Here is a 13,919-nt window from a genome sequence, read left to right on the forward strand (position 1 = left end):
TAACCCAAGCATCCTGATGATTTTCACATTTCTGAAACTTTTCAGCCTGTGCTCTGAGAACATTTTCTCTTATTTATCTTTTAAATGATTGATCTGTAGTGTTGCTGTACTCCTAAAAAAGGGTCTCTATTCTTCTTTATGTCTGAACACCAGGAAACTAATATACATTTCATTGTACCTATCATGGGTGCATCAATAAACAGAAAAAAACATGCACATATATTCAATGGTATAATAGAAAGGTTTTACTTAACACAGGTTTGAATTGGCCTATTTACTTTGAAGTGATGACTATACATTCAGATGACTTCTATAGATCACTACAAATGAATGCCAGTCAATTTTTTACAGTACCATCTGGTCATATATTCTTCTGCATGTCATATTCTGTATTGAAAATTATGTTATAAATGCATTACAGAGGTTTTCAAGGCTTTTAATTGGTAACAATTTTCCTAGGGGGTACAATATCCCTATTACAGAGCCAAGCTTTTTACTATTATGAGGCTATGTCTATCCTCTGGGGAAAATCATAATTAGATGCTCTTGGTGGTTGGTTCTTTTGTAATAATCTTATGTTTGTAGTCCAGTATTAACTGTCTGGCCCACAGACTTGATATTTTGCAGGGATATGCTTTTGCTATCCCACTAAAGTTTATACAAATTTGATCAAGTTTCAAATCTTCAGAAAATCATTCTGAACAACATGTTGTCGATTTCAATGGTAAATGATCACTAAATTTTTGTCCTCACAGAGCATGCTCTCAGCCCTGATCACAGAGAGCTGGTGCTTCACAGAACAAGTAAGGATACCATAGTAGTACAATGCTAAAACAATCAGAAAGATTTTTGTTTGCAAACAAAATATTTAAGTAGGGTTAGGTGCTGACAGGACAGACAAGGAGTTAAACTTCCTTAGGTGATTCATACTGAGGGTGCTGGGAAGCAAAATCCTTCCTACATTCCAGTCATGCATAAGGTGCAGAAGCTTGTCTGTCAGCACTCTCAGTTAATACAGGGAAAGGTTTCAGAAAAGAAATGTCTTGGTCTTGACTCTTTGTCACTGCACATTATGGAGCTCAGTCCTAGAAGAATGTACTGGAATACCATGACAAATCCGTTTCAGAGCTCCGCTTAGCACAAGAATCATTTCACTCTGTCTATATCCGCAATTTGGTCAACAGCTGGAAAAATTCCCATATCTTTTGGGCTAGCCACAGCATAGCTGTAGGCAACATGATCTGTGAGATGCTACATGGGGGAGCTATGCTTAGGAGGCTAGACAAAGCAGAAACTTCCACTGTAATACTGGCATAGCTCCCTCACCCACAGTGAGCAGTTCCTGGTATGTTTTTCCAGAAAACAAACAAACAAAGGAAAACCCCCAACAACAAACACGCTCACAAAACCAACCAAACGAACCACCAAAAACCCCACGCACAGAAGTCAAATTCACCTTGAAACTGTACTTACAACTATACCTTTATTTTAACTTCTTTTTTGTTTGGGCTTTTAGCATTTAAGCTACAGAGTCTTACGGCATGTAAGTATATACATGTTTATGACTTATGAATCATGACATTTAATTTTCTTCATCAGCATTAGTAGGTGTTTGTTTATAAAAAGGGGCCAGAGCACATCTAACTCTAGACAAATTTCATATTACAGAATGATTGCTGAGCTTGGGACAGTGTGTTCATTTGCATTTAATTCTTCTGAAACAGTGAAATTCTGCCACCCTCTGGACAATAACTAAACTAAGACATATTTACAATCAGCCTCAAAAGTAAAAGATCCCACTGCTGCTGATAAACATGCATTGCTTTCTAAGCATATTTTAAAGTAAATAACTAGGCTGAATGAAAATAGCAGCTATTATTAAACTACAGACAAACCAATTACTTTAAGTACTGAACAGCCTTCTTACTAATAGCATCTAATCAAACAGCAATCTTTAAAGTGTTCTGTTCTTAACCTTTTCTAGTAGTCACGTGAATGCAGTTGTATTTTTCAAAGATCTGTTACCAAAGTACAATATAATTTTTCATGCCAATACATACTTCCACAAACCAGAACATTCTGAAATTCTTAGCATCCCTGACTGAGCCAAAAGAGAACACTTACAGAACAGAGTTCAGTGGGAGTAAGAATGCAAAGGAGTAGGTTGCATTATGGCTGATCAAACTAGCTTTAAGAAGTATCAAAGGGAAAACACATCTTTTGCATTTACATGGCAAGCAGCACTTGCTGCTAATAATACTGCTAGTCAATGCATTAATATGATCATTTGAAACAGTAAATGTCTGTGCATTGGAAGTTTCAATTTGTGCTCGCAGGATTAGTGTGGGGAAGGAGCACGTATGTTGGTACATACAGTACCTTGTACAGTACAATACCTTGTTTTGGCTATGGAGCCCAGCTGCTGTTGTTCTTGGATGAGCTCAGCCAGCTGTTTTCGCAGAGACATGTCTTTACCATGTACTTGTTTAATAAATGGGTGCTCCAAAAGATGGGTAACTGAAGGACGCTTTTCAAAATCTTTGATTAGACACCTGTGACAGAGAAATAGGGGTCTCAGGCAATGATGTTATTTCATTACGGCACAATTTGGGTCAGCTTACTGTGTGGCTGTTACTGTACAGTAGTTTCTTTTTCCACAAATCTGAGTTCCTCAATATGTAAAAAGTCTCTTCCTCTACATTGCAATAAATCTGGCATAAAATATTTAGCTAAGTGAATTCACCCTACAAGTGTACTAGCATAAAGGCTACAAATTTGAGCTTATTTAATCCCTCTTTTTAACTGTATCTGGGTTACTAGGAAAAAATGGCATCCTATCTTGTAAGTGCTGTACAGTTAATATACTTAAAATTTAATCTAAGATGAATAGACAATACTTTATTCACTTTAATTTTCTCTCTATTCTCCAATGAGAGTTTGATTACGAACTGTAGGATACAGCCTATTAAAAGCCACGACTAAAACCTGTGATACAACAGTAATCAGAACAACTTAATATAGAGCCTTGGTTTTCAAATGAATGCTACAGGTAGATATTCTATATTGCAATGACAAGTGTTAGCATAATTACACAAAATTCAGCAAGCCTGTATGATTCAGTATGGAAAAGAAAGGTATCAGTCAGAATTAAATGCTAGCCAGAGTACCAAAGTGCTGTCTGTGATGGGAACAGGTGAACCACTAATGAGTAAAGAAATACATCCTATTAAATTAGCATAAAATAAAGTACCATGCTAATTTATATAACCAATAGTCAAAACTGAAGAAGTCATCACTCAGGTTGAATTATTTTCTGTATAATAAAGCTGAAATAATACCATTCAAATAGAAGAATGGTCTAACAGGATCAGACCTTCTAGTACCTATCAGGAAATTATAGCTCAAAATGAATTTATTTGATGAGATGCATTTGTATTACATACTTCACAATTACTTCTCGTATTTGCTGATATTAAGTGATATACCTAAAGTACTTCCTTTGCAGACCAAAATATCACAAATAAAGGCTACCATTTTAGCAAACACTTCAACGAAACTAATACCTTTTAGAATTTATATTCTAGTAATATCAATAACAACGTACAAAATTTATACTACATTAAAAAATACAAATTAATTGATTTAAAATACTACCAAACACATTAGCAAATTATTAAAGTTTAGCCTCACCTCAAAGACTTTACTGAAGTCTAAATTCTGGTCTTAAAATGATCCTGAAATACCTTTGAACACAACTTCAATAATTTAGGTTCCTGAAAGTCACTTTGCCAACCTCTTCTTGGTACACCAGGTCCAGAAAAGAAAGCCTGTAAAATGTGTTACCGGTTTTGGAACTATTTTGGTGAATTTTGCTATAGGCTAGAACTGTAGTCTCCTGATTGAAACACTAAAGTAACACAACCTGGTTTATCTCCATCCCTCTGAGTGCAAGGCTATAAATACCAGTCCTTCCCCTCCATGAAAAGATCCCTCATTAGCCTTGAACAGGTTCTGACAATCCCCCCTACTTCTTTTCTTTTTTGTAATCTGGGGCTTTTAAAAGTCAATACAACCACACAGACAATATGGTCCATGCCAATCCTGTTCAAATTCATGTTTCCCGAGAAAAGGAAAAAAGCATTTGGAAAGAAAGACAACATCAATCAGGAAGGCAGGGGAAAAAAGAACAAAACAACAAAAGCTATGTAGTATACAAAACCACAGACTGATGGCTGAGATTTCAGTCTGAAAAGCTCATGCACTCACGATTTTTACCATTCTGTCAATAATTACAAATTTACAGCATTTATGTTATATTGTCAATATATAAATTTTCTTTTTAATTTGATTACATAAGGAATTTTTCAGTACTAAAAGTGAATCCAAGTGAACCTATGTCATAGTTTGTGTTGGAAGGGACTTTCCAAGGGCACCTAGTCCAACCCCCTGCAATGCATAGGGACATCTTCAACTACATCAGGTTGCTCAGAGGTCTGTTCAATCTGACTTTGAATGTTTCCAGGGATGGGGCATCTACCACCTCTCTGGGCAACCTATTCAAGTGTTGCACCACCTTCAATGGATAAAACATCTTCCCAGTATCTAGTCTGAATCTACTCTATTTTAGTTTAAAATCATTACCTTTTGTCCTATCACAAGAGGCAGCTGCTTTTCAGATAATAACATTAGAGTTTAAATGGATTCTTTTCAATAAATCACACAGTTCCAGACAGGATATCTTGCGTTTATCAAAAGTGTGAAGAACATACAGACCTTTGACCTGGTGGCATGTAGTTATTAATATGAATTATACTCTGAGCTCTGGAACAATGTACCTCTAGAGACACTCTATTTTTTCAATATAGATGGCCCCTAGGTGAAACATCCAAATGTTCAGGATACTGCATTCATTAAGGAAGCCCAACAAGAAGAAACAGAAGAAAAACATTTTGGAGAAAAAATTCTTAGCTTCTCTATTACACACCTGAACTGTGAGCTGTTTAGGTCTGGCAGGTGTTTTAATGAGCACAGGTAAGTTCTGTGAGGGAGGAGATCTTGAAATCTACTTTAGGATTACCTTTGCTTTTGTTGTATAGTCCTGCCCCACTGACTATTCACTTTGTGTGCATGCTACTCTTCACCTTTGCAACTATTGATGTTTATCTATTGTTTCATCTATATGCAGCCTTCGTTCTCTGGTAGTAGGGTACTTCTGCAACCTGTGGTCACTTAGGATTTCACTTGACATTACTGACACAAGACATATCAACATGATTCTGTGATCAAACTCTGTTCCAAGCTCAGACACAGCAAACCTACTATTGTGCCAAGTTTGTGCCTGCATTGGAAGAAAAGAGCCCTTTCAGATGGTTAGTGAGATGACACAACAAAGCAGAGAGCTCATAACTAACAGCTGTTCAAGAGTGAGGGAGAGCTGCTTACATTCATGTCTGTAACTTTGTGTATAAGTACTTCTACTTCATTTCAGGGGAGAGACTGACAGGAGAATGTACAGTTCCACTGAGGTTGGTTTAATCCATCAAGTTAAACAGCAAGTTCCTAGCACTTTAGGAACACAGCAGGCCGCAGGGAATTCAAGTGTGTATGGCACATACACTCTCCTTTAGCTCTAAAACAGCAGAGGTGTTGACACAGTGACTTCCAGAAATTACTCCTTACAATGTTTCAAATGTGGTAACCAGCTTGCAGCTTAGTCACAGTAGGTACTGTGGGCTCTGTGTGTACTCAAATACTCAGTGCCCATTTGATGTATCACCAGGCCTGCTGTAATGGAAGGCAGGATGGAGAGCTGTCATGTGATACTGAAAAGATTGTCCTTATGTTTCTCCTCTTGGTGTATATTCCTTTGTCCTAATTCCTCTCTATGTAGATAAGACCCATTAATATTCTGAGGTGTACTTACATGCTCTGCTTCTACACACTGTCATTTCAACTGTGTTGCTTTTAGTGCAACATGAATGCCTGCTGCTGCTGCAGTACTTATTCAACATCACCTGTAAAATAAGGGTCCCTCGGCCACTACCTATGTGCTAATGAAGAATGACGCATCAGACTGCCAGTGTCACTGCAAGTGTTCAGAAAGGTATCATCTCCTTCAGTGGAAGCAGAATTGACACTGTAACGCTCTTTAGGAAAAAAAAATAGAATATCAGCTCTTATAGTGCTAAAGCCTGCACAAAGGTGAGCATTATCACAGTTTTTTACTGACCTGCACCCTGACTTAGAAATATAATATGTGGAAAAGTTAATCATATGGGTGTCTGAGCTCAAAGTTGCCAGTAAATTCAGTTAGGAGATGTACCTAACACACAGGCCAGAAAAGAGAAATTGAGAAGTAATACACAAAAATTCAGTGATATAAACATTTTGAAGAGTACAGTAACAAAACAGCTTTTACAATATTCTGCAATCAGTGCGTGTGTTGTGCAAGTAAAAAACAACATTAAGAAGTCTTATCACTGAAGGATTTGCTTCTGAGGAAAGGAGAAAACTAAAATATCTTCAGCTCTTCAGCTGCTCATCTGAGCATTCATTTAAGACCAATTTGGACAGTTAGCTTAGGCACTGTCAAACATCAACCATGCTGCAATTACTCATAAAACCAGTAAATGTGCTGCACCTGCAAATTCAGCCAATTTGTTTGGCCTAAAGAAATTTAAAAAAAAAAAAAAGTAGTGCATTAGTTTGAACTGAGCAAATTGACTAGCAAATCTACTACAAGATGGGTTTCAGGTAAAGTATGATGAAAATATATTTGGTCTGCTATTTTTTGAATCTAAAATAACAGGAAGGCTAACTACAGATTGAAAAGGAAACAAATATTATACATGTTTCCCCTAACAAAAGTCAATCCATTACCTAATTTGAAATTCTAGTATCTTTCATCATGCTTTCTTAGCTGAAAATTAATTCTCAGAATTCATTAGTGTCACTACATTAAACATAGGTTGCAGCCATTTGCTGCAATCTCACAGCCAGGCTCCTAAGCACCATTTCCATTCTGCCACAATTACAAGCAAAGATGAAGCATTTATTAGCAGAGGATAAGAGCAGACTCCCATACACAGGCGTATCTGAGACAGCCTCTAAAAATTCACTGGCTGCTTGCACTTGGATGATAACATTGATGGAATTGCTGGGTCCAGACAATGTAAACTGCCATTTCACAAGTAGCAAATCAGATGGCTGAAAAGGAGAGATATTTAACAGCCTTCATGAGCTAATATTTACTAATGAATAAACGGAAAGAAACAGATTTCATAAGAACTGCAATGGTGGTCTAAGTCTCCTGCATGTTCAGAAATAGAAAACAATTGCTAATGTCATTCACTATTGCAGTCAAACCTAAGTAGAGCGGCAGCGGTTATTTCTTTCAGAAATTCTCTTTCATCAGATCTATTATAGTCTATTTGACCAAAAGTACTTTCTTTAAAAAGAAAGAAATCAAGCAGCTCCAACTCTCAGAGCTTAGTCACATTATGATTTATCTCCAGTATTTTGTTTTCTTCAATTATTACATTTTGTAAATGCTACATTTTCTGATGATTTCTTATCTGCTAGTAGGGGATTGCTGGAACTCATTTTGTTTCATAAACTAAATATCCAACCCGACATCTAGTAACTGTTTAACATCTGTGTTAACAGAAGATGCACAGGTTAATATTTGGAAGAAACGATGACTCCGTATCAAACTCTGTATTAGAGCTGGGGAACCCACACAACAACCTCTGGGCGACAGAGATATAAAGTCTCTGATCTGTTCAACGAATGGTTAGATAAAGTCCTCATTGTCACTCCTCTGGTCCCTATCTCTCTGCCACTACCTGGGTCTTCAGGGTGCTTTCCCTGCACAGCTTTCTCCATGCACAGCTCTAGACCACTCTCCCCTGCCCTCCAAATGCTGCTTGCACAAGTATCTGCTGTCTAGCAGTGAGGAATCCTTCCAGGACTCTCCTATTAGATGAGCTTTCCAGGGTATTGAACAGGACTTCAGGTCATCCTGAAATGCTAAGATCCTCTTCTAATCCCAGAAAATGCAGTTACCAGGTTGCCCCCAAAGACAGAGATGGCTCATCTGGGGATCTAGAACGGAGATTTCCCAGAGGGAGAGGAGAAAGAGTAAGGTCATATACTCTTGAACCTCTCCCTAAGCAGGGAGGAGGTCTCTCGGTTCTGAGACATTTCCCACCCCCATGCCCCCCCCCATGCCTGGTTACTTTCATCACAAGGTTGTTTTGTGATGGAAGATTTAAGAGGATGACCCCAACTGGGTTGAGCACCCTGTTTTGAGAAATGAAAGGACAGACACTGACAAGCAAGATCATCTAGGCCATGTACATTAGGTCAGAAACTTTCCTGTCAAGGAAGGAAAAATAACAATCACTGAGGGTTTTTTTAGCTGGTTAAAATGCTCTGTTCCAATCTGTAACTCTAAGTGTTCCTCCCACCTCTGTACCACATGTAGCTGTGACAGACAATGGTCAGTTACACGCAGCAGAGAGGTGGAGAAGAAAAGATATTTCATGAATTACATTTGTAATAGTGATGAAGGGATGTTCCTGCTTCTCTGACACTTCCCTGCTTTCCAATTCCAGGTCTGCCCAACCCCCACTGCTGCAGGTCACTCATTTGCAAAAATGAACTAAAAAACTGTGACAGCTTTGCCAACAGCATTTCTGTTTTCAGTCCTAATTCAACAGGACACACAGGATACAAATAATCTTATCTTCAGGAGCACTTATAGCTGCTGCTTTGCAAAAAGCAAACCCTGGGCACTAAGGGTATGTATGTAGGTTAAATAGGTCTCCCGTCTTGAACAGCATCTCATGATAAATAATAAGGATTTTACTGTTCATTCTGCTACAATCAGATATCAGGATGAAAGACTGAATTTATGACAAAGAACTCAATAATCATATGTGTAGTATAAATCCTGGTAGTCAGAACACACAACATTATTGATCTGCCTTTTGGTAGCAAATGCTGTAAATTACTAATCCTCCCTAACAACGAGACAAATGTCACCAGCACCTTTTTTTTAATAAATCTTTCAGTTTAATATTCAACATCAAGCACTATATAGTATAATTTACAGCACACATCTGAAATTGTAAAATTAGGTGTATTAAATAGCCTTACGTCTTCTAAATCTTCAAATATTACAACAGGTTTCCCAGTTTCATTTGGGCTGAGTAAGCATAACAAATTAGTTTGGCTCATATACATGGTTTAGAGAACAAACAATGGAAATTCTGGAGTGGCACCTCTTGCAGCTCCCAGCATGGGTCAGACAGTTGCTCTCCTTTAAATACTTAGATTTTTACCAGTGACAACAGAAATACAAACAGAAAAATTCTAGGGAGCCTCTTAAAACCACCAAATACATTTCCCTATTGTATGATGAAATTCATGAGTAGCCTTTCTCCAAGAATGGGTCTGCTTTATTCCTTTGGCCTGTCCTTGAAGACCCAGGAACACAAAGAGCCTTCAGAACCTTTTACAATCGAAACTTTTTATCAGAAACAGTATGCTTTGCATTTGTACCAAATTTTCTCCCTTAGGTACCTATCCCACTTTGACACTAGAGTGTGCAGCTGATTTGAGGCAGACTTTTTACTACAACCACTCATAGAAAGTAGAAGATAATTGTGTTCATTATATATGTCCATTCCTCTGTATAAAGATATATGTTTCACACAGTATTCAAAAGTGGTGGAGATCTTTTGTGAGGTACAAGAATTTAGCATTTCAAGTCCATCTGTAGACAGATTCTGAGAGTCTACATCAATGAATGAAATGCAAAACTTCAAGATTTGGTGGTAACCTTACAACCTTACAGACTGTGATGACAGTCTGTATCTTTCTGACATTTGCAAACCTTTTTGTCCTCTTAGACATTGTGAAATTAATGTTATGTCAAATGCATATCATGTTCCCAGTGACAGAAACAGTAAAATGTTCTTTATGTAATACGAACAGAATGTCACTAAACAATTGCTTAGATTGTGAAAAAATTTTGTCTGCATTCAGAGAAGTTAAATCTAAATGGACCATTTAAAACCTATGTAATCTAGATGATCTATTAATTGAATAAATCTGAATGTAGAGTCATCAATATGGAATTCAGCTTGCAAAGCCATGCTTAAATTGAGTACAAAAAAGTGAGTTTATCAAGATGAAAAATTATATTTGTATTGTATTTGCAATGTCATTGCTAAATGTTACATTTTGATGATAAATGTGACCATAAATCCTTAACTTCACATTTTTACTTTATTACTTCCTGAATTTCTTAATTCTTTAATTCCCTCCAACTCAAGAATGACTAATTAATTCAAAGAACCATAATAGCTAATCATTGATTAAATAAATTTAAAAGGAGAATGTCTGTCTCTGGAGATACCACTGCTCATTTTAATTAAAATTACCATTTTGTGATGTAATGTAAATAAAAGTTATTGTATTCTTCTGTTCCAAGAACACATTAACTCTTCTATTTACCCCTAGGGATCAGTCAAGTTTTAAAGTGCCAAGAAAATTACTTGCAGCATGTAAGATAATTTTGTGAATAGTAACTTTTATTCATTTTAATGTATTATTTTATGAACCAATTCTGAAGCACTGTATGTCTAAAATGGTGGTGGACACAAACTGTTAACCTATGAGAGCAATGTCATCTACGCTATAGCCATCAAAAAAAGTCTTCATAAATATTCATGAGAAATGACTAGAGTGAACTCTTCAAAACAGATATTTTACTTCAGCACAAAAATAAATGTACATAAAAGTATATTATTTTTAGATGCCAATCCTCCAACAACTGCTGTGGTTGTTTACGTGGTCTTACAGAAATAGTAAATCCTATTAATATGTAGATAAAATAAACAGATAATTACTCATCTCTCACATTATGAGTGGAGTGCCAAGTTTTTCACGCATAATCACAGTAGTACAGATAAATACACATACACAGAACTTTACTGATCTTTTAGAAGTATGTATGGGCTGCATATATCTTGGTAGACACCAAACACAAAATCAGGCCGCTGCCAGAAATGACCGCTGAAATTGTTCTTGTGTGTACTTTTTAAAAACAAAATATCTAACTCAGATTCACTATCCTCATTGTAAAAATCCTTATGAGAACAACATATTGCAGCCTTCATCTCAAGTCAAGGTCAACAATGCCGGGAATAGAAACATATATTCACCAAGCTAAGAACTATCTTGACACTCTCTCCATTCAGATTTTGTAACTATCGCATCTGACTAAAATGCTGCTGCAAAATCATTATCTCTTGGGGCAGTAGTATCATAGTTAAAAATACAGACTTCATTTCTGAAAAATATATGGTCACTATTTTAACAGCCTAAAGAGTTACCAACAACAATATATTGAAATTTCCAGCTCAGGCATATTGTAAATCGCTGTAATATGTGAGAGAACGCTCATAACAAAAATGCCTCTTGAGACAGTGGCATTTAAAAGGATGAGAATGTGGGGTGAAAAAAGCCCAGTGACCAGGTTTGGCAATCTTGGCATAAATAAAATTACTGCGTAAACAGAACTGAAATCAAAAGTATGCTTAGCCAAAGCTGTATGCTCAGTTTTTGTCAGTAGGCAGGTCTGGCCCACAACTTGAACTAGATAAGCTTGTTATGCAAATTATGTTAGAGTCAGGAAGGAGGTAGATAATGAAATTATTCAAAAGCTAACCACTCATCACAAAGGTGACAGAAACATCAGGCAAGGTCCTAACATATGGATAAAAGGCAGTATGGAATTTATACAATCACTGCTTTTAATTTATCATAGCTAGGCTGTCACAAGGTGGGTATCAACAAATGCATAACTAATGCATATAAATGAGCCAATTATCAGTAATGGCTAAAAGGTTTGCAGTTGTATGATCCAAAGTTTCATTATTTAAATTTTTCTAGAAAATCCACTAATGTAAATCCAAGCCTCCATAAAAACATCTTGTAACTTCTGTATCAACAACTTTACTAACATGTGTCCAGGAGTCAAATAAAGTCACAGAGAATTCCACTTCAGGATTCTCTTAATGGGAGCTATAATACATTTATTATAGTAGTTGCATTTCTCCATATTAAGAGGCTGTGTATGAGCATATTTCCTTACTTCATTGTGCACATTACTGTAAAAATGAAAAGCAAGATTTGAGAACCTGCAGAAGTTTCTGATGAGGAAGTAATTAAGCAAAAGTAAACAATAATCCATGTGACTAAAAATATGCAATTTGAAGGTATCAAAACCCCAAAAGACTAGATTTAAAACAAGTTTAGCCATAAAGTATCGGACTTGTTTTATGAACAGTGCATGCTGAACTGAATAAATGTTATGTTCAACTGAGTTTTTGTATTGTTCTCAAGCTCAGTAGTGATTTCTAAAAGGGAAGATACCAAGAAAGAAAAACTTACATAACAACGCTGAAGGTTAATGCAGAACATTTCTGAGACAGGAACGTGATCTTATTTACCAGGTGCAGTAACTTTCTAAAGCACAAGTGGAATATAAACCAAGAGTCATAGAGTCCCCCAGAAAATAGACTATGGTCTTTAAGTACAATAAATCCAATGTTTTTCTATAGTATAATGAAATTCATCCACCACCTGGTGACCTTGCAATTAAACACCGAATCTGCTACAGATCACAATGTACACTGCTAAGTAAACAAGGACATGCACTATGGAGAACCAGAACTTGGGTCAATTTGCTCTAGAGGAATGTACTTCTACTACCTGCACTGGAAGAGATTCTGAGTTACACTGCAGCAATGACAGTAATGGCCTTCCTTTGTAGGTCAAATATGACACTGTACCTCACCTTCCTGCCCGGTTAAAGATCAGCATAGTAAATAATATTTTTCAAGTATTAGTAATAAAATTTGCAATAGTCTTTCTATTTTTAACTTCTCCTAAAATGGAAAGACACTACTACACAACTAGCTGAAAAAATATCAGGTAGGCGTATTGTACTCTACAAGTAACTACATGCATCAAGGAACAGAACAGATTCAAAATGCGGATGTGCATATTTTCAAACCTATCTTGAAGACTCAGTACTGAAGAGCAGTGTTCAAGTATTTGGTTATTTGATCAGTGTAAAATTCCCAAGGGTTTTATAATACTATTCACCACATTACACAGTTTGGGCTGTAATAGGTCCCGATGAAATACTGAAGAACACTAAAAATCACTCATAAAAGTTGCTGTAAGACTTTTGAATATAATGCTAGCAACTACTAAACTGTGATTTCCTAGTTTCACTGTAAAAAGAAAAAAGTAAAGCAAAAGCATATTTTAGTTTGGTGACAGCTGTATACAATGTACTGAACATTAGTAAAGTGGAAACAAGGCAATTATGTTCTTTCTTATCTTTCTTATTTTAACTTGACCAGCAGTCTTATCACTAATCCTTTTTTTCTCCTTGATGCAAAATTTCACTGCAAAACCATCAAGGAAATCAGGTAAATTTATAAACCTGTTCTAGTTCCATCAAAATCAAGAAGCAAATCAACTAAGGAGTTCAGAGAAGCTGTGAAGAAAGTACATAAGAAGATCAAATTGTGCTGTATAGCTTTCAAAAAGTGAAGCATGGTCTAGAGTCTATGAAAAGAAAACTGAAATCAAAAACCTGCAAAAGCAGCAACTCCACAAACAAATTCTGTTTTCAGATTGGCACACATAGGTCTTGCTGGATAAGCTGTTTTTATAAGAAAATAAAACTCACTGTGAAATGAAATGGTTGAATCCTCTGCACCATTTTTCAGGATGTAGCAAAGTAGGAGGAGGATTTCTGAAAAACAAAGTTTTGGGATGTAAAATGTTAGTGTTTACTGGAATTATCTCATGGACAATCATCAAAGATGATACTA

General features: G+C 36.4%; 1 protein-coding gene across 13 annotated transcripts in view; it reads right to left on the reverse strand.

The window, feature by feature from the left end:
• Nucleotides 1–13,919, reverse strand: part of MYO3B (myosin IIIB) — a 202,899-nt gene that overhangs the window by 116,329 nt on the left and 72,651 nt on the right. For 11 of the 13 annotated variants that reach the window (XM_027678607.1, XM_027678608.1, XM_027678606.1 and 8 more), the window contains 2 exons: nt 13,775–13,840; nt 2,397–2,552 (listed from right to left, as the gene is read on the reverse strand). In XM_027678607.1, the coding sequence (XP_027534408.1) occupies nt 2,397–2,552; nt 13,775–13,840 (222 nt within the window). The remainder of the gene's footprint in view (nt 1–2,396; nt 2,553–13,774; nt 13,841–13,919) is intronic. The other 2 variants (XM_027678611.1, XM_027678614.1) reach the window with 2 other exon arrangements.

Source organism: Neopelma chrysocephalum, unplaced genomic scaffold (genome assembly GCF_003984885.1).
Source record: "Neopelma chrysocephalum unplaced genomic scaffold, ASM398488v2 Primary Assembly neopelma1_44, whole genome shotgun sequence".
In the NCBI taxonomy this organism is placed as follows: Eukaryota; Metazoa; Chordata; class Aves; order Passeriformes; family Pipridae; genus Neopelma; species Neopelma chrysocephalum.